Raw genomic sequence first — 24,540 nt, 5'->3', positions numbered from 1 at the left:
GTTATGCAGTTTTTTGCATGGTTTTACCTAACTTGCAATCACGTAATTGATTGATTACCACCAATGTGCCCATCATCAAGTTTGATTTCTTATTCATATGTGAAATGTTAGTAGTAATTTCAAAGTAATGTGGGGCATTTTTTGGTTGCAAAACCTGATTCATACATCTTGGTTGCAGCAAGACAAGCTCCTCTTTTCCTTTCTTACTCTGGCACTCTCTCTCACTGCCCCCCTTCATCACTTTAGCCTCTACCTCTAGGAATGCCTGAGATCTTGAAAACACTTACGCAAGTCCGTGGTGAGGTCGCATATGTGCCACCAAAAGATCTCTCTTCGCGTCAATGAATCAAACTTGTGTCACCCACAGATGTTCTCACCTTAATTTTCCCCTGCGCTACCATTTCCTTACTGGAATTTTGTACACTTCTTTCCTATAAGAGCGCTTTGCATTATACCTAAGAGTTTGCTTTGCTTTGTATATTTCTATGGTGATATTAGCAACTTGCAAGTGCCCGGTTTTTGTTTTTTTCTCTCTTTGAGTGTTTTTCTATATCTCCCGTTTTGGTTTTTCTCTCTCGTGAGTGTTTTTTTATTTCTCAATTATGGGTGATAATAATGTTTTCGACTCTAATAATATTAATAATACTTAATAAAAAAAGTATATATACTCCGTCCGAGTAGTATACATCTACAGGGACGATGCACACACTTTAATGTTTCTGTAATGTATAATTTTGTAATTGTTTTTAAGAAAAATACTAATGAAATTTTAACAAAGCCAATTAGAATTCCATTATAATTTTATGTTAAATATTTTTCAAAATTTAACATAGTATCATATATAGTGATTCTCATGACTAAAATGTCATTATAATTTTACGTTAATTTTTTTTAAAGATTTAACATAATATTATATAATTTAATATCCCAATTACAAAGCAAACATCCAAAATTTTGACATCCACATACTTCAAGTAAATCTACATTTAACAACAAAGATTAGTGATTACCCGTACCATGCATCTGTGTATACTATAGAGTATAGAATATAGTAAATTGATTTATTTAAAGTAACTGTTACTATATAAGAGCCGCGGACTCTGATTCATCTAATGTTGCTTTGCAACATGGCAAAACATGGGTCAAATTTTCCTGCTTCAGATTAAGTTATAAGGGACCGTTCCACTTTCTACTGCTAGTATATACAAAAAAAAGTCTAGAAAGAAAAAACGTCACGATTAAATTACACAGTTATTTGGGCCTAGACTTTGATATCTTCCCCTAACCTGGAAGCCATTAACTAGGCACTCTATCTATAATAAACTTTGGCAAAAGTTCTAAAAATACGAAGGACTGGATAATAGTGACATTATACATAAAAAGCACTGTGAAAAATAAAAGAAAGGGTAATTGTCTATGACTCTATGACGCTGTGATATATATTGGAGCCCTTTTAATCATGCAGAAAGTTCATTTCAGCGAGTTGTTCCTCGCATCAACCTAAGTTATTGTCAGCAGATTGTTCCTCGCATCGACCTTGACTTCTACTGGTGAATTCACCTCCTTGATAATATTTGGTTGGTTCAGGACTGGTTCTGCACATATGGAAGAAGGCAAGCATAATGAATGTACAAAATCACCATGATGTGACAATAGATCTGTGCTAAAACTCTGGGATTCAGAATTTGATATGGCACCCTTAATAGAGGATAAAAAATACAGTGCCTCATATACTACATGTCATTGATCTCAAACTGGCAATAGGCATGTCAGATAGCAAGATAAAATAAATAGTACAACATATACTACATACCTCATGTAGTTTTTCAAGTAAGGGCTCTAAATACTCAACAGCGACATTTTGAGGACAATAACTAAAGATCCGAAAAACTTCTTAGCTTGCTACCCTTATTGCACCCATCTCATCAATCTTTGAGCTCTTATGCTACAATGTCAACAAACATTACAATTGTATTAGAGTAGATTACATAAAAGTAATAAAGATATGACTGACAATAACAATATAATTATTTTATCATTTTGGGACATTGATACAACAAGCTGTTAAAGCTAAGTACTCTGGATTTAAACTTGCAGTTCATAATAAGTAAAAAGATCAACTGTAGGGAAAAATGGCAAATTCAATATTACCAATTAGCAAACATATAATCAACATTACCTTGCTTTTCTTGTGCTTGTGGACATCATTAATATCTTCATCTCCATCATGCTTCCTTTTCTGCGAAAGAAGTATAAGCTTTGTGATTTTATTAAACTGATAATGTGAAAAGCTGGATTGAGACTATCGCCACAACCCAGGTTTTAAAGACAGATAGTGTAGCTTATAAACAGCCCAGTATCCTATCAAAAGCATGTTTATAAACATCCAGAGAAGTATATCTACATTGAGCCGAATAATGGAGCTAATAGTGCTTATCAATATGCTCATCCATAAAGCTGTTTATATTAATTCATGTATAATATCAAAAATGCAATTAAAAATATATCATAACCTTTTCATGATGGAGACCACTTTTATCCTTTTTCTTCTCCTTGTCCTTACTTCGATCTTTGTGGCGATGTTTGTGCTTCTTATGCTCTTTATCCTTCTCCCTATCCTTATCCTTGTGCTTTTTATGTTTTCTCTCTTTGTCCTTAGACTCACTTCTGGATTTTCCCGCTACAGTAGGAGTTCCCTTTTCGGACTACAAAATTATAAGATGCATATGATTGAGTACCTCAAGAAAACAGGGTGTCAGTTGTTCTGACACAATTTTATAGCTAAAATGCCTAAAGTAACACGTGAGGTATAGTTGGTCCATTACAACACCCTCATACAACTAGTAAGACTAAGAGCAAGTCCAATGCAATGTTATTGCTATATTATAGCACCAAATGTAAGAAAACTCAACTCCAAAGGAATTTTATATTTGGACGCAAAGATGCATATATGCATCCTTGGTTCTATATTTGAAACCAAGGATGGATCCATCCACCCTTGGCGCACCAATAATAAATATAAATTGAGTAGATAAATAACATAATTATTGTATTACACATCACCAAAACCAAAACCATATTAAATTAGGTGAAAGGTTAGGTCAATTCAAAACTAAATATGAAAATAGCATTGGAGTGCAAGTCCTATTTTAACACCAAAATGTACTTTTTGGTGCTATTTTGTAGCAACAGATATTTAGCGTCTACCATTGGACTGCTTTAAGTAATTGCTAATTATATATTGCTATTGCTATAGTAAGCTTTAAAAAGTGTCTATTGATGCTAAAATAAAAGTTGCACTCCGCTGCTAGTAGTTCCATAACCAATTTAAAAATTGGTCTAACTTTTCAACTTTTACCCAAGTCAATATGTTTTTTATATTTGCCAATGTACAATGCAATAATTGTTTAACATTTACCCTCTCTTTGTAGTTATTGATGATGCGTCCGGGGTGGATGGATTCATCCTTGATTTCAAATTTAGAACCAAGTATGCATGGATGCATCCAAATATAGAACCCCTCTAGAGTTGAGTTTTTTTCTTCATTTGGTGCTATAGGCCCTGTTTGTTTAAGAGAAGCAGAAGCTGCTTCTGACTTCTACTTCTCTTGACCTGTTTGTGTAAAGAAGTAGAAGCACTTTTAAGAAGCTGAGAATGCTAGCTTCTCTCTCACAGCTTCTGCTTCTTTTCCAAACACTTTATTAACTTATCTACTTCTCACTTCTGCTCCACTTCTCTAGTTTAAGCAAGAAATCACTTCTTTTAAGCTTGCCCAAACGGCCCCATAATATAGCAATAAAACCAAGTATTGTATTGCTACTATTGCATTTGACTTGCTCTAACATGAGTAACACTTTCAATGCATTTATATGCATTTTTCTTACTTTTGAAAGCTAAATGCATGCATTACATAAAACATTATGCATGTAATTCATTCACTACATGTGTTTCATATTGCAACACATTTTAAAAAGTGTTCTTAAAAATCAAACTCAAAAAAATAAAAAGAAATACAATATGAAGGTCAGCAGGTGCTAAAATGGACCAACTTTTCCAGGGGTGGCATTCTGGGCACTTGCCCCTATTTTTGGTAATTTTCCCACAAAAGGACATTATACAGTCAAAACATCATGATTTAAAAGGCAAGTCATGATGGTAACATGATTAGGCAAGAACAAAATAATTCAATAATTTAACAAGACTCCTGGAAGTAGATTTCTTACAGTAGGCAGATAAACTGAACCAGTTTCCTTCAGTTGAAAGGCTTCTCCAAGGACATCTATGTCAAATGGCTGGATGCGTACATTTGACTCTCTTGGATAGGATGTACTTTGAACGAGCTGATCCAATTGCATTCCCTCTCCCTTCCTAATTTCTGCATCTCCCACCACATTGTGAAGATAGTGTGTGTCTGAAATTGACAAAGGAAGTGACCTCTTGCAGAAGAACTCGTGATGAGGCAGTAATTTGTATTGATTGATAAGATCCACAGCCCCTGTACGTTCTCTTGGCCCTGGATCCCTCAAAAGATAAGTTAACCACAACTGAGAAACTGATATAAAAAGTTGCCCAGGAAAACTTACAACAGAGAAGCAAGCCTTTAATTCTTGAAGTATGCTTCTTAACAATTATACTACTTTGTAATGTTTAACCTTCATATTAACTAATAATTTGAGCTTGCACATGGAATGGCCGAGAAAAGAAGTAATAAGAAAATTATTTTGCAAGAAGTTAATCTTAAAGGTTAAGAGTATACTATAAAGGCTTAGAATGACAAGTTTCAACATTCCAAATTATTTATTTCTTCTCTGTTTATAAGTTCATTACAATTAGCTTTAGCGTTGCTTAAAACTTCAGATTCTCTCAACTCTCCTCACTGTTATGTCAAATTCACTTGTAGGTGTAGCCGTGTAGGCAAGGGGCACCTCAATACACACAAGTTTCTCTTCTCTAATACTCGACATTATCATTACCCGTGAGACATTTTAAAAAATAAAAATTACATCGAAAGCTCATAACTCAAAACTGGATCAGCCAGCAGCATTGTAAATTTGTAATGTCCACTTGCACTTACGAAAATGTCAGTTGTTTGTCCTTAAAGGAATTTTGGAAGGATGGAACACCCTCGTATAATAAAACCTGATTAACTTAACTTTACTGCACTTGAACAAACTAATGCAAGACCATGGCGCCAAGACGGCCCAATTGAGCATATAGAAAAATATAAAAGGCTTTGGAGGCTATTATTCAGCATATTATTTATTACTCTCTCCGTCCCATAACTCCTGTTAATATTGGCCTCATCTCCTCATTTATATGTCCCAAAAATATTTGTCGACATTGTAGTTAATATGGTAAATTACATGTTAAATTTGTTTTTTTATATATTATACACATTATCTGATAACTTGTAGTTTATTTATTAAATTTGAATAAAAGGTGGATTTCTGATATTAACAATTACAATTTGAGTTTGATCAGGAGAGTAGTTTAATACATATCGGACTTTATTATTGTAATTCATTAGAGTTCTATCGTCAAGAAATATATAGAGTTGTTTCTTTATTGTTCTCTTGCGAAAGATTTTCGCATAAACCCTAATTATCCCAAAATCAGCCCCCATACTCCATCACAAACCTTGAATGAATCAGGTTCTCGTATAATTCTACAGCTCCCATCTGGCTTGTACAATATTGGTTGGAACATATTTATAGGTCCATATAAGAGTCATGCATTCAGTAAATTAGGTTGATCACATGGAGTACACGAAACATTTCCCCAGATAAGTGTACCAGCTTTATTACACCATACATATTTAGTAAGTATAGTAATTACTAAGTTTGCGATCAACATAACTTGAAACAAAGCACAAAGCAATTATATACAGAAATGGTTACAAAGTTGGCTGCACTTATCTATATGCAATAAACAAACAGGTACAGAGTATACTGCCAAGTGCAACCTACTAATTAGATAGCCTCACCTCTTCCAAAGTTCTTGCTCTCGTGATCCATCAGTCAGTGAATTATAGAGGGATAGACCATTATCGCCTGATTATGGGTATATAATATTCAATACCTGCAAGACAGCACAATGTAAGATACGGATACACAATGTTATATACAAAATACTAGGAACTTTTTGCTTTACATTTTTACACAAATTTTAATTAAAGTCCAACTATAAGAACATGCTTGCACAATCACAAGAGAACACATTGAAGTCCTCAGCACTAAGATAGCCAAGGAAGAGATTTTTTAATCTATTTGCATTGCTTTATGTAATTTTATATTTTTGGATAAGAAAATAATAATTGCAAATTCGTGCATTAGTTAATTTCATATCTAAGGATAGCCATGTAAGCTTAATTCTTACGAAATATTAAACTTAAGATTGTTCTCTCTAGTATTGGTTGCCATCAATATGTTTTATTTGGGGGTCGATAACTCCCTGGGATAGAAAGTCTTTTATGTTAATTCACCTAGGCCTGTTTATATATTTGTTCTCATATTTTATTTTACTTTTACTCTTAAATAGTTATAGGTCCTACATTTGTTTGATTTTAGTATCTACAGAATAGTCACTTACTTAATTATGGTGGAGTTTCAACTTTGTACAATTTAATCTCCAAAAAGCTCAATTTGAGCCCAGATAAGCTTATTTTAAATTGTGAAAGATTAAGTTCATTCTGTTGAGTGTATGAGTAAATTTGGAAAAGTATACACTACATATTTGAATTACACATTTATAGAAAAGCAAATTCAATTTGGGACAGCCCTTAAATACGAAAGGGTCACAGCTTGTTCATCTGTGACCTATAAATTAATGGATAAGACAATAACGTAATCAGGATCTAGGCCTAAAGTTACAAAAAAAAAAAAGAATTGACTTCAATCACAAGGGCAGTGAAATATAAAGCAGCTTTAAAGATTGGACATGGATAAAATACCATAAACGACAATAAAATCTTACAAAGTAATTAACAAGCCGGCACTCGGCAAACTATAATTAGTAACTACAAAAACATTTCCATGCAAAAGTGTAACGTAAACACTTGAAAGTCATGACCTCAAAAAAAATTCAAGATTGTGGATCCGACAAAAAATTGTACACTACAAACTTACAAAGACAATTTAATTGCAGTCTTTCGGTCCCTTAACATACTCCTTAATTTCCTTTCAATTTAATAAATAATGTTTGTCGTCTTTGCGTCACCCCCACTCCCTTTCCCGGCTCCAGAATCTCATGCTTTGTCGTATATCAACAATCCTATATCTACCGGTCTCAATTCTCCTAGTCAATATGACTACATAGCAATTTTTACAAATAACCGTCTAGTTACAGTCATTAATCGTATTTCTCTACTTGAATTTAGCAGATAATTTATAATTAGACAACAATCTTGCAATTAACACACACAAACACGTATCTACCCACTTAAAACTTGTGAATACAGCAATGAAGAGATGTAATTTTACGGTACGTGTAGGCATAATTTGATTGAAATTGAAGTGATCTGAACACGAATGACTTACCAGATCGGAGAGAATTTGAGAGAATTGTCGCCGAATTGGATAAATTTGAGTGAAAAACAGTGAATAAAGTGTAACTAGGGTTTATAAATTGGCAGAGGATACGTCGTCGCCTTTGGTCTTTGTTTGTGAAATAAACCCTAATATTGGTCGGAGGGAGAGCTCAAGTTTTCGAACCGGAAGCTCCACGGGGAACTGGCTTTGCTTTCTTTGATGTTTTTTCACCGCGTGATTAAATAAGTAAACTACAATTTTGTGCTTTTTTATTTTTTTTTCACAAAATTTTCCGAGCCAATAAATTGTACAGAATTTTCCAGCTATCTATCTAGATTTTCCGATAATCTATTCTTTTTTAAAAAAATTAGTTAGCATGATTTATAGCTCTTCCAAATCTCCATTCAAAAATTACTTTGCATGTTTTTAGTATTTTTCACAAAATTAATATTTTTACTTTTGTTGTAATTATGAATGTTTTCCAGAATTTATTTTATATTTTTGTTCATGTTAAAGAGGAAGACATTTCAAGTTGAAGCATTTTTTTACAGATGCGACTTTCAATAAAAATATTCTTTTACAAATAACTGTGAAATTTTATATGTATCAGCATGTATGAAAATAATAATCTATTAACTAGTTTTAGCAATTTCATACCATAATCTAATTATCATCAATACAATCGAGTGTCATTTTACTGGCTAGTATGAAATTATATCAACAATTTCATATCGAGATTTACAATTGATTGAAAGATAACTATTAATTATTAATGATCACTTTATCAAGATTTTAATAACTTTAATAAAATCTTCCGGTAATTATTTGAATTATTACAAAAACATGTGTTTTACTAGATCATGTAAAAAAAAAGCGAAGCTGTTTTATCAAACAACATTTAACAAGTAAATAACATAAAAATATGAAATTTCACATTTAAATTCAGCCATACGAATGTACATTGACTTTTTATCCTGAAAATTTTTAGTATGATGAGTAAAATTTCCTTATGCTCCCCCTTATTTTTGAAATAATCAATATATCACTAATGCACATCATTACATAATTATTTATTAAATTGTAAAGATATAACACATCAAATTATATATCTCATTAATGTATTCGTTAATTTGAAAACCATCACGTGAAACTCGTAATGATCGTATTTTGCGTAAAACACTGTCTTGAGAATATTTCTATCGCCTGTTATAACTAGTAAGTAGTAATTTGAGACAATATCAAAAAAAAATACAATTCCGGTACGTGATCATCATATATTCAATCAAGTTTATTCTTATTTATATTTTATAATAAACAAATTCCAGAAATTTGTCATTGTAAATATATTATGTTCGAAAAAATATTAACTTTTGTCGTATATGAAAATACATAAATTCATCACACAAGTGAGGGCAAACTTTTAACTATCAAGGAGGGTTTGAAAACTCATAACAATTTCATTTTAAAACATGAATACTCTCGTTTCTGGCCTTGATAGAGAGTTTTGATCAATACCACGATTACGACACTTATCTCTTTGATATTGAATATATATAAAAATAAATTATTGAATTTTATAAAACACAATTTTATAAATTGTTTAACACTTTTATAAAACACAATTTTATAAATTATTTTAAAAGAAATTTTAGTGCTACAATTTATTTAGAAATAAATAAATTTAAAAGTAAATTATAGATTTGTATTTTATAAGAGTTTTATATAAGTCAAGGGAGCGATATTTATGATTATGACTCCTCCGCTTAAGTGCGGTTTATCTTGGTTCACGTGGTTTGCAGTCACCCAGTGCGCACCCAAAGATAGTTTCCTAGGTTAAACTAGTTGAGAAGCCGCGCGTTGCGGCGGTCTATAAAAATTATATTAACGATTTAATATTAGTAGTGTAGAACAAAATAATTTTGTGACTGTCTGTAAAAAATATATTAATGTTACCAAATTAATATTTGTAGGACAAAATAAATTTTATATTATAAAAATCTTGATTTAATACCAATACTAATATATAAAATTGCAATATTGGAATATAATCCATGGTGGAAAAATGAAAATAAATTTATACAAGTAATTAACAATTTAAAGCACGACGAATCTTAATTTTATTTGTGTTTTTTTTAAAAGTAATCATGTTCTTCATTGTCACCTTACTCCAATTTTTTTGGATTAATTTTGTACAAAAACATCTAACTCAAATCCGTGAGATAGCGGTCTATAACTACCCTTGCTTGTAACAACTTTTATATCTTAATACTATATAAACAATCTTCACTTAAAAATTGCTTGAACGGAGCAAACAGATTATGCATGAATAATTTTTTTTCCTGTATACAATGTAAATTATAAAAAAAATAACAACAACAAACATGTCCGAAGAACAAAACAAATATTATAAAATAATAACCAACAAACATACATCACTAACATTTAATTTATTGATATAATCCATGAATATCATGTCAAGACAATATTCTTTTCCTGTGTTTGGATTTGTCGACTCCAACATAGCGGTCTATAGCTACCTTTACTTGCAACAACCTTTATTTCTTTTTAATACTGTATAAACCGCCTTCACTTATCGTTGCAGAAGAACGACACCACCGAGTTAGAAATCGAGCACTGAAACAAAATCAAATTAAAACTTTCAAACTACTATATTCCATAAACAATCTGAAAAAAAATCAGATTCTGATACTTGCTTCTAATATACCCGAAACTAAAAAAGGTAGTTCTAATTTTTGATATTTTTCATGGTGGGGTTGTGGACTTGTGGTATTGAGAGAGAGGAGGTTGTGTTTAAATGATCCAAAACCATACATTCTACAGGGGTATTTATAGCTGCAGAGAGACTTGTGTGCTACTCTTTTTTATAATTAAATAATCTGAAACAAAATCAGATTAAAACTTTCAAGTTACTATATTCCATAAATAATCTGAAACAAAATCAGATTATGAAACTTGCTTCTAATATATACGAAACTAAAAAAGGTAGTTCTAATTATTGATATTTTTTATCCAAAAATTCCAGAAAATTAGAAAAATAAAACGGAGCGATGTGAGAGGCGCCACCTACACGCCCCTCGCTTCTCCTTTATATAAGTATATTGATTTATTATATATATAATACTCAAATTTTTTAAAAATATATATCAAATAATAAAAAATTCAAAATAAAAATAAAAATCACGCTCCCCTGAAAAAAGGGAAAATCCTAATATGTATCCAAACAATAGAGACAAATGCATATCTGCAATAAGTCGTCATAAATACGCATCCGAATTTACTGACTTCAGTTTGAAGTTATAATTACCTTTAACCGCTACCTCTGTTCTGTAAAAAACACAAGTAACGACAAGTGCTAACCTCATTAAACACAAACAATCTCTGTTAGGCTCTGTTTGGACCAGTACAAAATAAACAAGCTCAAGAACAACAGAGCCATCAGCCATGGCTTCTCTCTTCACCACATCGATTCTCTCTGCAAGCCTCTTGATTGTGCTTATTGGGTCGTTCTTTATCGAACCCATCAACGCGGGTGGATTTAATATAGTCAAGGAGCAGAGAGAATTTGATTATTTTAAGCTCTCTCTCCAATGGCCTGGCACTGTTTGTCGAAACACTCGACATTGTTGCGCTTCTAATGGCTGCTGTCGAGGGTATTCCCTATTTTCTCGTATCATTGTGTGTGTGTTGAATTGTTGTGGAAAAAGTGTTGAATTACTGTAGGATTTGATGTTTTAGTCAAGATTGACCTTTTTATATAAATTTAATTGAAAAACTTGTTTTTTTGGAGCAGGAATTAATTATGATGTTTTTATTTGCAGATCGAACTCTCCCACAGAATTCACTATTCGTGAGTGAAGACTTCGTTTTTTTTGCCATCATATATGGTTTCGAGTTGGTGGTGTCTTTCGAAGTTGTAAATTTGTTGGCCTTTTAATATCTTAGCTGTGATTTCTACTTACAATTACAAAAGCTTAAAATGCACACTGCATTCCCTTGAAAATCTAGGTCTTATTGTTGACTTTGACAGTTAGTGTATTTTTGAGCCTGTATGTTTTTTTTCCTTTCTTAGACAACCTGACATTTTCGTTTTTGTAATAAAATGTTTGATAATCCAAGTAGTGTGGCAATATATTTATTGACCATATACCGCATGTTTGCACTGCAGATGGACTTTGGCCAGACTACAATGATGGCACATGGCCTGCGTGTTGCACCAAATCAGGTTTTGATGTGAAAGAGGTACTCCCTTCCCGCAGCTTGTATTAATGTTTCGAGTGTTCAAAGAAGGTTACTGTTATGTTCTATGTATATTTGAATCTGGTTGGCGTCATACCTAATCATTGCTGTAATGTGGTATTTTTCCTCTTTTGAGGTAACTACAACATATCTGTAGCACTACAGTCATCAACTCTCGGTTCTACTGGTAGCCGTACATCTATTTGAGTCTTTAAGATTCTTAATTAATCCAGGCATTGAGTTCCTGACACCATCTGCTTAATGCAATTTCTAGATCTCAACTTTAAAAGATGCTTTAGAGAAGTACTGGCCATCCTACAGTTGCAGTAAAGCATCGACTTGCAGTGGCAAGAAAGGTTTATTTTGGGCGCATGAGGTAATTAATTAGTGTGATACCAATACTTTTTTAAGTCAATAATATCTTTATATGGAACTAACCTTTCTTCTCTGTATATTATCATGGCTTAACGGGGGCATTTTGCTTGGCACTTGGCAGTGGGGTAATCATCTTTCTTACGCTACATTAAATCAATTCAAATATATAATTTTAGTTTCTTTATTATAATTGTTTATATAAGCTACAAGATGCATATTTTTTATGATAGTCTTTTATATCAGTAGCTCTTTCTTGCATTGCTTGGCAAAAGGGTTGTTGGTGCCATATTCTGTTAAAGCTTATAATAATGATCACACTGCATGCAAGGCCTGCCTCAGCATTAATTTTCTCGACCTTCTTTCTCTGTTAAGAATCTATATGGTTGGGCAGCCAGCAACATTTATGCGCAACATATAATTATTTTCTGTTTACACATACTGACATATACACATACCTAGACATCAGTAGGGTGCTTCCTTAAGTGATAAAATATTTTTATTTTCATGTGTCATACTATTAATCATCTGCATCTTCTTGGCAGAGAAACATGGAACTTGCTCCTCTCCTGTTGTTAAAGATGAATACAGTTATTTTATAACAACCCTCAACGTGTATTTCAAATTTAATGTCACGGTAAGGCTTTTAGTTGCGTATGGTATTTCACATGAAATGCTTATTCACTATAAAAATGAAACCGTGGTTTATGCCATTGTTTGTGCACAAAAAATTCATTGTTAGCATGTTTTACATCATTTGGATGCCGAAGTACTTAACTGTACTTCAAGATTGTTGAAGTTTGGATTAAAAATCTTTAGAAACAACAATTATACTCCGTGAACTTTTGACTATCATGTTGTAATATTTGAATATTGTACAGTCATTTCGTGCGACCAATTTATGAAGGAAAAAACCTTTGCTGTCTATGCCTCCAAACAAAATATTCCTATACTATGTCAGAAAATGTTTTAACACTTTACCACTCATGATACGCATGTCATAAAATTTTTTGTCATCTGCCATTGTCATTTGTGATTTGATGCAGTTCAAGGGTTACTTAATTTGAGCTAATTCAATAATTTATCTTCTTGATCTGTTGTTTTATTTTGTAAAAGCACGCCCCTATCATGCCGGTAAAGCTTTTTAGTAGTACTTGCAAGGAATAATGGGTTTTGCAGCTGTTCGTCTTTTTTAGCCTGGTATATTATAATGTATTTATAGTTGCCAACTTGATGATTGTCTTAGGAAGAATTGATCCCTAAAATATCATAGCGGAGAAAATATATAAAAAGATTGTTGAGTATATCCACAAATGTAGGACAGCCCTACTTTTGCTGTTAATCCCTTTTATTTTTTAATTAACAAAGTGCATTTAAATTGGATAATTGTGCACACAAAAGCCTGACCGGTAAGTGGTAACACAACCAGGAAGTATTGTATGAAGCTGGATATGTCCCTTCAAATTCTGAAAAGTATCCAATGGGTGGCATCATCTCCGCTATTCAAAATGCTTTCCATGCAACTCCGGAGATTACTTGCTCACAAGGTGCTGTAGAGGAACTCCGACTGTGCTTCTATAAGGATTTTAAGGTTCGAATCTTCCTCCCCTTCTATTATATAGTCAACAAGATTTTATGCATATGCCTCAAACAGCAGTTTGTATTCCGTTTCTTGGTTATACCTAAGAGCCAAGTCTTGAGATCAGCTTGTTGAGTTGCCTGCTTATCTTGATCGAGTAGACCCTCATAAACACTTATTTCTATTTGAAAGAGTAGACCCTCATAAACACTTATTCAAATAGAAAGGTCCTGCTTACCTTAGACTTTCAAATAGAAAGATCCTGACCAAATCCTTAAATTTTATCTCTTCATTTCAAACAACCTAAGCTACCACTAAATGTCTGTTCTGATTGGTAGATATTGGCATTTCCACTACTTTATAATAACTTAATTGTTGCAGCCCCGAGACTGTGCAATTGGACTTGGCAGCAGTCATCATAATGGCTTGTCTTCTTCGAAAAGCTCTTGCCCAAAATATGTGAGCTTGCCGGAGCGTGTATCATTAGGTAAGCTTGTTATGACAGATTTAAGCATTTTCCTTACATATATATAAATCGTGTTTGATCTGGTACCTCATGGAGCCAAAGATTGAAACTGAAGGGTACCTTTCTTAGTTTCTTGCAAGAAATGAAGGGGATACAGGGTATAGTCCTTACTCTTTCCCACCCATCCACAAGTTAATCTGTTCCGTTAATGATCACCGCGAAGCAGTGTGTTTTACCGAATCGTTCTGCATTTCTTCTTCGACTTGTCCCCCATTCAAAGCCTGGAGTTATATTTTTATACACACGCTAATTTTTCCACTTTCTTCTAATCATTTGAAGCTCTAAAAACTGGCGAGGGAGCAGGTTTAAGGCTAACACAGAGCAAAGCCTACTGAGTTGCATGGCCTGACTGGTGTGTATTTCATGATTTGCTCAGTGGACTATGGATGCTATACAAGACCATTCAATAAAATTTCTTCTGTATTTGTTTGGAAGAATCATGTTTTTTCACTTTCTTAACTTGTGAAATTTGGACATGAAATACAAGATACAGTACAGGGACATGCATATACATATTTGCACTTCTGACTTGTAATATAGATTGTGAACCAAAAGGCTATTAGCTTATTGTTTTACTTCGAGCTATCAATTTACTATATGTAATATGTTTAAACTTTATACTAATCAATGACAATTATTAAATTACTGCCATCATGGTCGTTCGTTGAGAACACGGGCAGATCTAAAAACGAAATCTTAGGGATACCAAGCAAATTTTTGGAAAATATTTATGTAATTTTAAATTTTGGAGTGACACTTCTATAAATTTGTAAGATTTAATAAGATAGAAATATAAAGAAATTAGATAGAAAATTATTTTTATATTATACTAAGAAAAAATCAAATTTTTGTCACTATTTCCCACTTTAACAATATTTTTAATTTAATAATATAAAATCATAACAATTTAATATAATATACTCTACCAGACATATGATATGTGAAGGATGGGCAAAACGGTGCAGGGAATAAAAAAAACTCCATGTCATGTTTCATTGCGGTACTTATATACGGACATGTGTGGACGTGTATATCCACAATGTTTCATTGCGGGGTTGTAATGTTTCATTGTGGTGAGTCTTTTTTTCAGACTATGATGGCTGTAAACCGGTACTTATTCACCCGTAGCTGTAGACTGGTTTCCTACATATATATATTAAAACTTTTGCTATCTAATTTTTATTGAGCATAATATCAAATTTTAAGAATTATATATATTTATCTTCTAGTCCATGGATTTGAAGTATATAAATATAAGTGATATATGATAAATTTTATATGGAAGAAATAATTATATAAAAATAACCAGGTTAAACAAAAAATTGATAATTACACAATGAGTATATATTTTAAACATAAATTATAAGATAAATAGATAAATTATAAGAAGATTGTTATTTTTAACTGATAGAGCAACTCTGCGTACAAGTGCAAGGTCAAAAGATTCTAAGTACGCTGCAATACACATAAAAAATAATTTAATTGAAGAGAGGCAGAGAGGGTCGAGACTCAAGCCTTGGAGCTCGTACACAAGAAACACAAAGTCTCTCAAGGACAGGAAGCCCTTTAGGAGTCGGCGATCCTCTTCCATAGCTGTAATTGTAAGAATTCAATAATATGTATACATATCGTCTATATTCTAATAAGCACACTTGAATTTTTCTGGGTTTTGTTTCTGTATGAATTATAATGATTAGTACAAAAGGGTTTTGTGAGTTGTAAGATTTATTGTAATGGGTTTTGTTTAGTTTGTGTTTATGTATAATCAAATCCCAAAAAAGTTAGAGAAAGGGACTTGGTCGAAAAATATCTCGAAAATTTGTGTAAAACCCTTGTAGAATTACAAAGAGATTAAGGTAAAACCGGGTTCTAATATTTGAATGATGTTGGGCACTGTCAAGTTTCATACCAGTAATCAGGGGGTTGGGGGTAAGATTGTAAGAATGTAGTGTTTCACGTTGAGGGTAACATAATAAGAATTTAGTGTTTTTTTATGGCTGTGTCTGGTGCCTAATTTATGTTTGGTTTTTGTTATTGCAGTATTTGATATATTCTGTTGCATTTGTGGTCTCGAGGAAGGAAGAGTAAGTCTAAAGGGAAGTAGCTATAATGGGTTATGCACAGCTAGTTATAGGTCCTGCTGGCAGCGGAAAGGTGAACTATCTGAAAATTTTCCATACATCTCGTTTTGATTTTTATACATATAATATCCGAGAAGTCTACTTGGTATAACTTGCAACTGCAGGGCGCAAGCAGACATTTTTACCAGACTCGACTCTAGTGACTTAAGTTCCTTTACATAAGCATTATCTGTTTATTTGGGGTTCCATGTTTGTTTCATGGGATTAGATAAGGGATAGGATTATAATCCTGTAAAAATTTTAATCCCATGTTTGTTTTGTAAAAACGTTTTTCGGATTAGTTGAAGGATTATAGTCCTTTAAAAAATAATTATACCATGTTTGTTTTGCTGGATAAGGGATATGACTATAATCCTCTCTGATACTTGGTTGGAGGAGGTATTATTTAATCTCCTCAAACAAGTTTTTTAAAGGATTATAATCCTTTCACTATGTAAACAAACATGGGATTAGCACATTTAAAGGATAATAGTCTAATCCTATATGTTATCCCTCAAAACAAACATAATATCAACATTTAAAGAATAATATCCAATCCTATTTTTAATCCTCGTAAACAAACATAAGATTGGATAATTTAAAGGATTGCACACTGAACATTTCTAACATAAAATATTTGTTCATGAATATTTTGCATTTACTGCAAACCTAAGTTATGCCTAATAAATCAGAGGGACAGGTTACAGGTAAATCATAAAGTATTGAGTAACACACGTCCATTCTGTTGCAATATTTGATATAAATTTTCACTTTAAAAGCACATGCGCTATATGCTCATTGCACCTCATTTTCTTGGTAATGTAAACACGGTGCTTACTTTATAAATATAGTAACCGTATCCTATACTACCTAGTACCTCCGTCAACTTTTAGTAGTCCCTTTGACTTTTGGCACACAAAAAGAGTTGTATAAAACAAAAATGTTTGATGTCAATATGTAACTCTTAAATCAAATGATATACTGCTTCAATTTATTTATTATAATAGTTAACATTTTATTTAAATGTCAAAATATTTTTAATACACCTCAAAATGTGTGCAAAAGCCAGAGGAACTACTAAAAGAGGACAGAGAGGGTATAAAACAAGACCTGATGATCGTATGCCAAGTACAAGTAATTGGAAATAAGTTTGTGCAACAACCTGACGATTAGATTGGCTATAATGGTGAAGTATTAGCCTTATCTATTTGAATACATAGATTATTTTTTGCAACTTGTAAGTTTTGTTATGAGGTCAGCTAATAATATCGGTTGACAAAACTCTAGTCTTTCACTCTTTCTGAAAAACTTGTTTTGTATCAAATATCTGATATATCAAAGTTTTCTTCTTTCAAAATGCAGTCTACATATTGTGCCAGTTTGCATCAACATTGTGAAACTATAGGACGAGCAGTTCATATTGTAAATTTGGATCCTGCAGCAGAAAATTTTGACTATCCAGTGGCTATGGGTAACTCAACTATTCTGTTGCTGGTTCTCTTCATTGTCAAATACCTACTTGCATTTGCTTTATGATTGATGGATGATATGTTAAAACAGACATCAAGGAACTTATATCCCTGGATGATGTAATGGAAGAACTTGGATTGGGGCCAAATGGTGCTCTTATCTACTGCATGGAGTATCCTTGTTACTTAAAATCCTTATGTTTCCTTTGGTTGTGTAGTCAATCATATAGTAATAGCATCATATCAATAATTACTATGCGTACATGCATATTTGGACAACTAGTATACCCTTGACTCTTCATGTTTAGACATCTAGAAGAAAGTTTGGATGATTGGTTGGAAGAAGAGCTGGAGAATTTTGCAGAAGATGACTATATCGTTTTTGATTGCCCAGGTAGATCTGTACCCTCAGCTTGCATCTTATAATTTATTGCAAAATTGCAAACTAATTTTGTTTACTTCACATAATTAAAACTCACACTATTAATTATAATAATTCAAATCTCATTTTTTTAGTGATCTGATGGCTCAACTGTCTGAATTAAGTAAGCCAATAAAGCATGAAAACATTCTGAAACTCATTCCCACATGGAAGGGTGAAACTCTAAACTATTTTTTAGTAGAAATGACAAAAGATGAGTTGTTTGTATGTTTTTTTGTTTATTATAGCTTCAGGATAAGGTCGGGCTCATTTTGCTTTCTTTTCTTTTTTGTCAAGGTGGGATTTTTTTTTGTATCATATCCAAATACAGTATTGGACACCTACTTCTGAACAACTTATACAGAAACTTTTAGATCATTCAAGTCTCTTCTCTTTTGTACTAATTAGTAGGATTTTAAGAACAAGCTGTTAGATACCACTCTATATGTTCAATTATTCATCGTGATTGAACAGTCCAGTTAATTTTGCAAGATAGAAGTGTTTCTTCCTATTACCGGAGAACATAGAATCCTATCAATTTACCCTCTACTTGAATGAAATGGTCGTGGCTCTTTTGTAAAATCTGAAGTTCCGACTGATTTTTGCAATGTCCTATCAGCCTTTTTGTTCCTTGCTTATATTTTCTGAAGAAATAAAACATATACCCAGACATACTGTTTCTTAGACATGAATACAGACCACTTCTTTGCACCTTCATAATAAATCAGATCCCTAAAGTAGAGATATCACTGTATATTAATATCTTGGCCCGGTCATGTTTAACATAGCAAACACTGTTCACATGGTCTAAATAAGAAGAAATGTATAAATTATACAGATTCAACGTGTCGGGAACTAGGATTTCTATGTTAAGGAATGAGAAATTAGAGATTAAGATGCCGAAGGCACATGAAAAGAATGATAATAGGCTGAGAATCTAGGCAGTGAAATAACTATAGAGGCAATAGTCAGTTTACAGATAGAAAGAGGTTTTGGTGCTAGTTCTTATCACTTCTCAAGTGTATATCTGTTATTCATGACATAATGGAGGATTACAAGTGATGCAGGTCAGATTTACAAAGATGGGAATATAAAATAAAACAAGAATAAAGATAGATTAGGTTGGATTAACCCCAGAAAATACACTAGCCTAAAGGTTTAGGAGACGTTACGATGGATAACATAACCTAATTGACTAACCTTTATATTTAATAACTCTTAACCTCACGAATGGAACATGTAAATAAAGAAAAAGATTCACTATTTCCCTCTACGCAATATATGATTCATCTAATTAATAACCTATTAAAAAATTCTTCTTTTGTGTTCACTTCTGTTCCCCATCAAGAAGTCTACAATAACATATAGCAGTTTAGGTATTTAAACTTTGATTTGACGTCTTGACCTTGACTCATAATATGATGCACGTCTTGCACATCACTGTTATATGATAGGCTACTTGTTTTCTACTACTCTCAGCAAGGTCCAATCTCCAATGGTTGGGATGTTACAGGATTTGCTTCGATAAGCTAATTATATGTGCAATGTTGAAACAAAATTATTCCAGGACAAATCGAACTTTACTCTCATGTCCCTGTGTTCAAGAACTTTGTGGAGCATTTGAAGCGCAAGAATATCAATGTTTGTGTCGTTTACTTGCTTGATTCTCAGGTTTGTTCCAGTTTCTCTGTCAGGAACTCAAGGTCCTGAGTGTGTATTTTTGTATATATATATTATATATACATGGTATTTTCTAATACTTTAAAAGTAGAGTCACCAGAACAACAAGATAAATAGCAAGGTTTAATAGAGATGGAGAGAGATTCAGAGAGATACAGAGAGGAATATAGTGAGAAACAGAAATATAGATATAGATTTGGGCAGAAATGTAGAGACATATTAGAGAATTCAGAGAGAAGAGATATAGAATGCAGAACAAGAGGGAGAATTGGATTCCATTTTCATGTCAAGCCTAAACTGAAATTATAAGACTCGTCAACTATTTATAGATTCAGATATTGACAAACTAAGAATTGAACTATCCCTGTACTAGTACTATAATATACTATAAATGCACAACAGTTCCTGAGTCCTGACATTCTTCGATTTTGTTGTTTATTTATTAAAGAATTTTACTCAACCTGAACAAGTTCTCTTTGGATATTAGTTCATGACAGATGTTGCGAAATTTATTAGTGGCTGCATGGCTTCACTATCTGCAATGATTCAGCTTGAACTGCCTCATGTTAACATTCTTTCCAAGATGGACCTTGTGAGGAATAAAAAGGACATTGAAGAGTATGCCTGTCCACATTTTGTGTAGTATATCTTTTATTGTAATTTCTCTTTTGCTTTTTAATATCCTAATAATTTTGCTTTTTATGGCTCTCAGCTACCTGAATCCAGAGTCCCAATTTTTACTTTCAGAATTGAACCAACGAATGGCTCCTCGGTTTGGGAAGTTGAATAAAGCTTTAATTGAACTGGTAAACTTTTGAAATCTATAATTCTAAAAGCTATATAATTTGGGTGTTGTATTCTAGAAGGCACTTAGTTGAACCTCTTGGTTAGAATCTTCAGATTTGACCACGGACTACGGAGTCATTCCTTTTGTTAGGGTTATGTCTAGATTGAGGCCCTCGTTTGGTTCTCTAGTTTTCTGGTCTTTTTGTCTGTGGTAACTGGTAAAGAAGAGAGAATTCAGCTGTAATTGTTTGTATTGCTATATTTTATATGCTTGTATTAATGTACATACAATACATGCATAGACACCTAAACATAGCAGGAGAAACGACTTTTTAATATTTTATTGTACTTTTTCCTGTTCTACTGAAATGTTTCGTTGGTCTGTTCCTAAAATTATACGTTCATGGCCCAGTAGCAAGTACAACTAGGTTAAGAAAAGAAACTAAACAATAAACAAAAGAGATCTATAACCACAACATGCTTTTATGTATTAATTTTGTGTTAAACATCACGATGTAATAAATGTCATATAGTTATGTGGTTGTAGCAAATTAGTGAGTTTTAATATATATACTGTATGTTCAAATGAGTGAGTTTTCCGGCCCTTTTGCACTTCTCAATTATGTTATGTAATGTCAAGTAACCTTCATTTTTGTTATACCAGGTGGATCAGTATAACATGGTAAGCTTTGTGCCTCTTGATTTGCGGAAAAAGGGGAGGTAATACTTCTATGTGCACTACTTCATATATGTACCTTGTACCAATTGTGTCTTCCTCAAAGAGGATTTTATGGTCAAAAGCTTCACATTGACATCGAGCACTATTAATTTGTGGGCAACATAAAATATGGATCTTCAATTTCAAAGAACCTTTTATCATGTATTTAAAACATTTGTCTTCTTATATGCAGCATACAATACATCTTGTCACAAATTGATATGTGCATTCAGTACGGTGAAGACGCTGATGTGAAGATTAGAGACTTTGATCCAGAGGATGATGACTAGAAGCAACTTTCTGTAGGGACGATAACTAAAAGCATCAACATGTTGGCTTTACTGTGTACTTGTAGATGTTGCAACCTTCAATTCCCTAAAACTACTTAAACTTAGTAGGAAGATTCCTGATTGCAAATATTCGGAGTGTGGAAAATTCTTTTGGCAACGTATTTGTGTGGAGATTTGAATGTTTAATCTCAGACTGATTTTTTGAGTGATAAATTAGATAAATCTCAGCTTCCTCCACATAGATTTGTGCTTTTAGCTTTTTTTGGGAAGTCATTGTAGCCTAAGCATGCTACACACCAAAAAAGATCTCTACTAAAACTCAGGAGAAGTGGAGACTGGCTCTTATGAAAGCTTTTAGGACACTCGTCCTCAGTTTGTCTCTAGAATTTGAGATGTTAAATTTGGATTTGTCTTGAAAAAAATGGTAGATATGAATCAGGATTATAAATTATATTTTAAAAACTGGTAGTATTTAATTGAGGTAATTTAAAATTTATTAACATTTGGTGATGTTGATGGATTTTCTTGAACTTTGTAAAAAAATGAAATTTCTAAAATTATTTGGTCTAATTTATATTTATAGAATTCTTTCCATACTACCCAAGATTTCAAAGGTTTATCCGAGAAATTTATATCTCAAATTCCGCTAGACACACCATAGTTTATATTATTATTGTATTTGACCCATAAATCTCAATTCATATTACGAATAGTACATAGATCGGCTAGTTAAATTTCGAGCCTTCAAAAAACTTTGTCATTCGTATGAGTTTCAGCTTGCAAGACTGCAAAATCACAATATGTTAAAATAATGTCGAAATCATAAATAATGTCAGAAAACAGTGAAGCGGTATGATGTGAAATATAGTTTTGTGATAATGGTGTATAAATAAAATCATTCAGATCATGTATGGAAGTTAAAGTTTTCGGGCAAAATTAAAGGTTTAAAGTGTTATAAAGATTTGATCACAAGAATTTGCTAATCGGTATTTGGTAGTTAACAGATTGAAATAGGGATTTAAATTTAAAAAACTACTTTAAAAAGTTTTTTGGGTTAGAAATTTTGGTTTGTGTTTGAAAAAACTAATCAATTAATTATGGGAAAATAGATTTTTTTACCACCCAACTTATTATTTGTTTAGAAACCTACCACTGAACTATAATTTTTTTCTTTTTTGTCACTAATGTTAGGTTCGGACTTTTTTTTGTCGCTGACGTTAGGTTCGGATTTAATTATTAACACTATGTTATTTTTTTAGTATTAATAAAATATAGTGTTGGTATGCAATATAATGGTTATCTGATATGTGTCTATATCTTTATACAGTGTCCTAGGTAGTTTACCTTGAAGGACGAGAGTTGGACACGCATTTTGAGACTCCAAAAAATTTCAAAAATTATTTTATTTTATTTTTTCTGAATAAAATTTAATGTTGTTTTTTTTTCCTTAAAAAAACGTTGGATTTTTTTTGTCACTAACGTTATGTTTTGATTTGATTATTAACAATATGTTATTTTTTTAGCATTATAAAAATATAGTGGTAGTCTGCAATATTATGGTGATATGATATGTGTCTATAACATTATATACGGTCATCTATATGTCCCTTAGCTAGTTTACCTTGAAGTATGAGAGTTTAACAGACATTTTAAGAACCTAAAAAATTTAGTTTTATGAGTTATTTTAAGACTCCAAAAATATATAGTATCACTTGATTTTATAGTTCTTTACCACTACTTGTCACGTATTTTAAGGTTTCCACTTTTTATAAATATAGTTCCATAAGTTAATTTTGAGATTTCCTTTCTGAGTAAAAAAATCCGTACTCTCGTCCTCTAAGATAAACCACCTGGGACACATATGGAGTACTACATATAAAGATATAGACACAGATCACTATTATATTGCAGACTACCGAAAAATAGATTTCCGAAAAATATCGTTTAGATGGTCGGAAAATTTAAATAAAGGTCTGGTTTTAATTAAATATAATTAAATTTCCCAAAATGCCCCTTCAAAAATTAACGATAACGGCAGAAGATAATGGAAATGGTGCAAAATGTCTACGGGTTAAAAGTAAGGGGCTGCATAGTATTTATTCCAAAACTATTAGGTGCAATGTGCAACATGCTGAAATCAAAGGGTAGCTAAATGCAATTAACTCTAAAAAGAATAACATAGTGTTAATAATCAAATCCGAACCTAACGTTAGTGACAAAAAAAAAATCCGAACCTAACATTAGTGGCAAAAAAGAAAAAAAATTATAGTCCAGTGGTAGGTTTCTAAACAAATAATAAGTTAGGTGGCAAAAAAATCTATTTTCCCATTAATTATTCGTCAAACAGTTTTGCGAGAAACCGTTAATTCAAACCGTTAGTCAAAACATCACTTCAATCAATCAGTTAAAATATCTAATACAAGAACTTAAAATAGGGAAAAAAAAATAAAATCTGCCCACACAATGATTTTCTTTTCAAACTCTTATTGCTCCTGCTTGGATTTAAAATCTAGTATAGTTTCAATATTTTATTATTATCTGTAAATATTATAAAATACGTCAAAAATAATTTTCAACATTCTGTGATATAAAATATGGGTTAATTATCTGATTGAGCACTCACTTCACACCAATATATCATCCGGGGCACTCTGGAATTTTCGGTCTCATTTGAAACACTGTTTTCAGAAATTGTATCAGTCTTAAACGTAAAAAGTTAAATTCAAAAACAAATCGACAGTTTAAAAAGTGTTACTCATGGGGATTTAACACAGTAGGCTATAGAGATTATGTAGG

The 24,540-nt window shown here is 32.3% G+C and overlaps 3 protein-coding genes and 1 long non-coding RNA gene across 4 annotated transcripts; 2 read left to right on the top strand and 2 right to left on the bottom strand.

Moving 5' to 3' along the window:
* Positions 1–1,140: 1,140 nt before the first annotated feature.
* LOC108220413 (mediator of RNA polymerase II transcription subunit 19a) lies at positions 1,141–7,755 on the bottom strand. The gene is made up of 7 exons (XM_017394173.2): positions 7,536–7,755; positions 5,984–6,078; positions 4,224–4,513; positions 2,514–2,705; positions 2,180–2,239; positions 1,814–1,945; positions 1,141–1,595 (listed from the first exon to the last, which is right to left on the bottom strand). The coding sequence occupies exons 2-6, from the start codon at positions 6,012–6,014 to the stop codon at positions 1,895–1,897; spliced, it is 624 nt and encodes a 207-aa protein (XP_017249662.1). The 5' UTR covers positions 6,015–6,078; positions 7,536–7,755; the 3' UTR covers positions 1,141–1,595; positions 1,814–1,894.
* A 2,153-nt stretch (positions 7,756–9,908) lies between these two features.
* On the bottom strand, positions 9,909–11,035 carry LOC135153002 (uncharacterized). Its single transcript, XR_010292426.1, has 2 exons — positions 10,905–11,035; positions 9,909–10,160 (listed from the first exon to the last, which is right to left on the bottom strand). It is a non-coding gene; the product is annotated as an uncharacterized LOC135153002 (long non-coding RNA).
* LOC108220079 (ribonuclease 2) lies at positions 10,900–14,835 on the top strand. The gene is made up of 9 exons (XM_017393730.2): positions 10,900–11,197; positions 11,366–11,394; positions 11,713–11,786; positions 12,058–12,159; positions 12,280–12,283; positions 12,701–12,792; positions 13,585–13,746; positions 14,116–14,221; positions 14,540–14,835. The coding sequence occupies exons 1-9, from the start codon at positions 10,989–10,991 to the stop codon at positions 14,593–14,595; spliced, it is 834 nt and encodes a 277-aa protein (XP_017249219.1). The 5' UTR covers positions 10,900–10,988; the 3' UTR covers positions 14,596–14,835.
* An 857-nt stretch (positions 14,836–15,692) lies between these two features.
* Positions 15,693–21,981, top strand: LOC108220225 (uncharacterized). The gene is made up of 10 exons (XM_017393931.2): positions 15,693–15,861; positions 16,301–16,414; positions 17,743–17,851; positions 17,941–18,022; positions 18,158–18,243; positions 19,838–19,941; positions 20,438–20,568; positions 20,663–20,756; positions 21,401–21,456; positions 21,648–21,981. Exons 2-10 carry the CDS (start codon positions 16,370–16,372, stop codon positions 21,742–21,744), a joined length of 804 nt encoding a protein of 267 aa, XP_017249420.1. The 5' UTR covers positions 15,693–15,861; positions 16,301–16,369; the 3' UTR covers positions 21,745–21,981.
* The last annotated feature ends 2,559 nt before the right edge of the window (positions 21,982–24,540 follow it).

The sequence above is a fragment of the Daucus carota genome, chromosome 5, assembly GCF_001625215.2.
Source record: "Daucus carota subsp. sativus chromosome 5, DH1 v3.0, whole genome shotgun sequence".
Classification (NCBI taxonomy): domain Eukaryota; kingdom Viridiplantae; phylum Streptophyta; class Magnoliopsida; order Apiales; family Apiaceae; genus Daucus; species Daucus carota.
The sequence above is the reverse complement of the archived record's forward strand: the minus strand, read 5'-3'. Positions and strand labels throughout refer to the sequence as shown.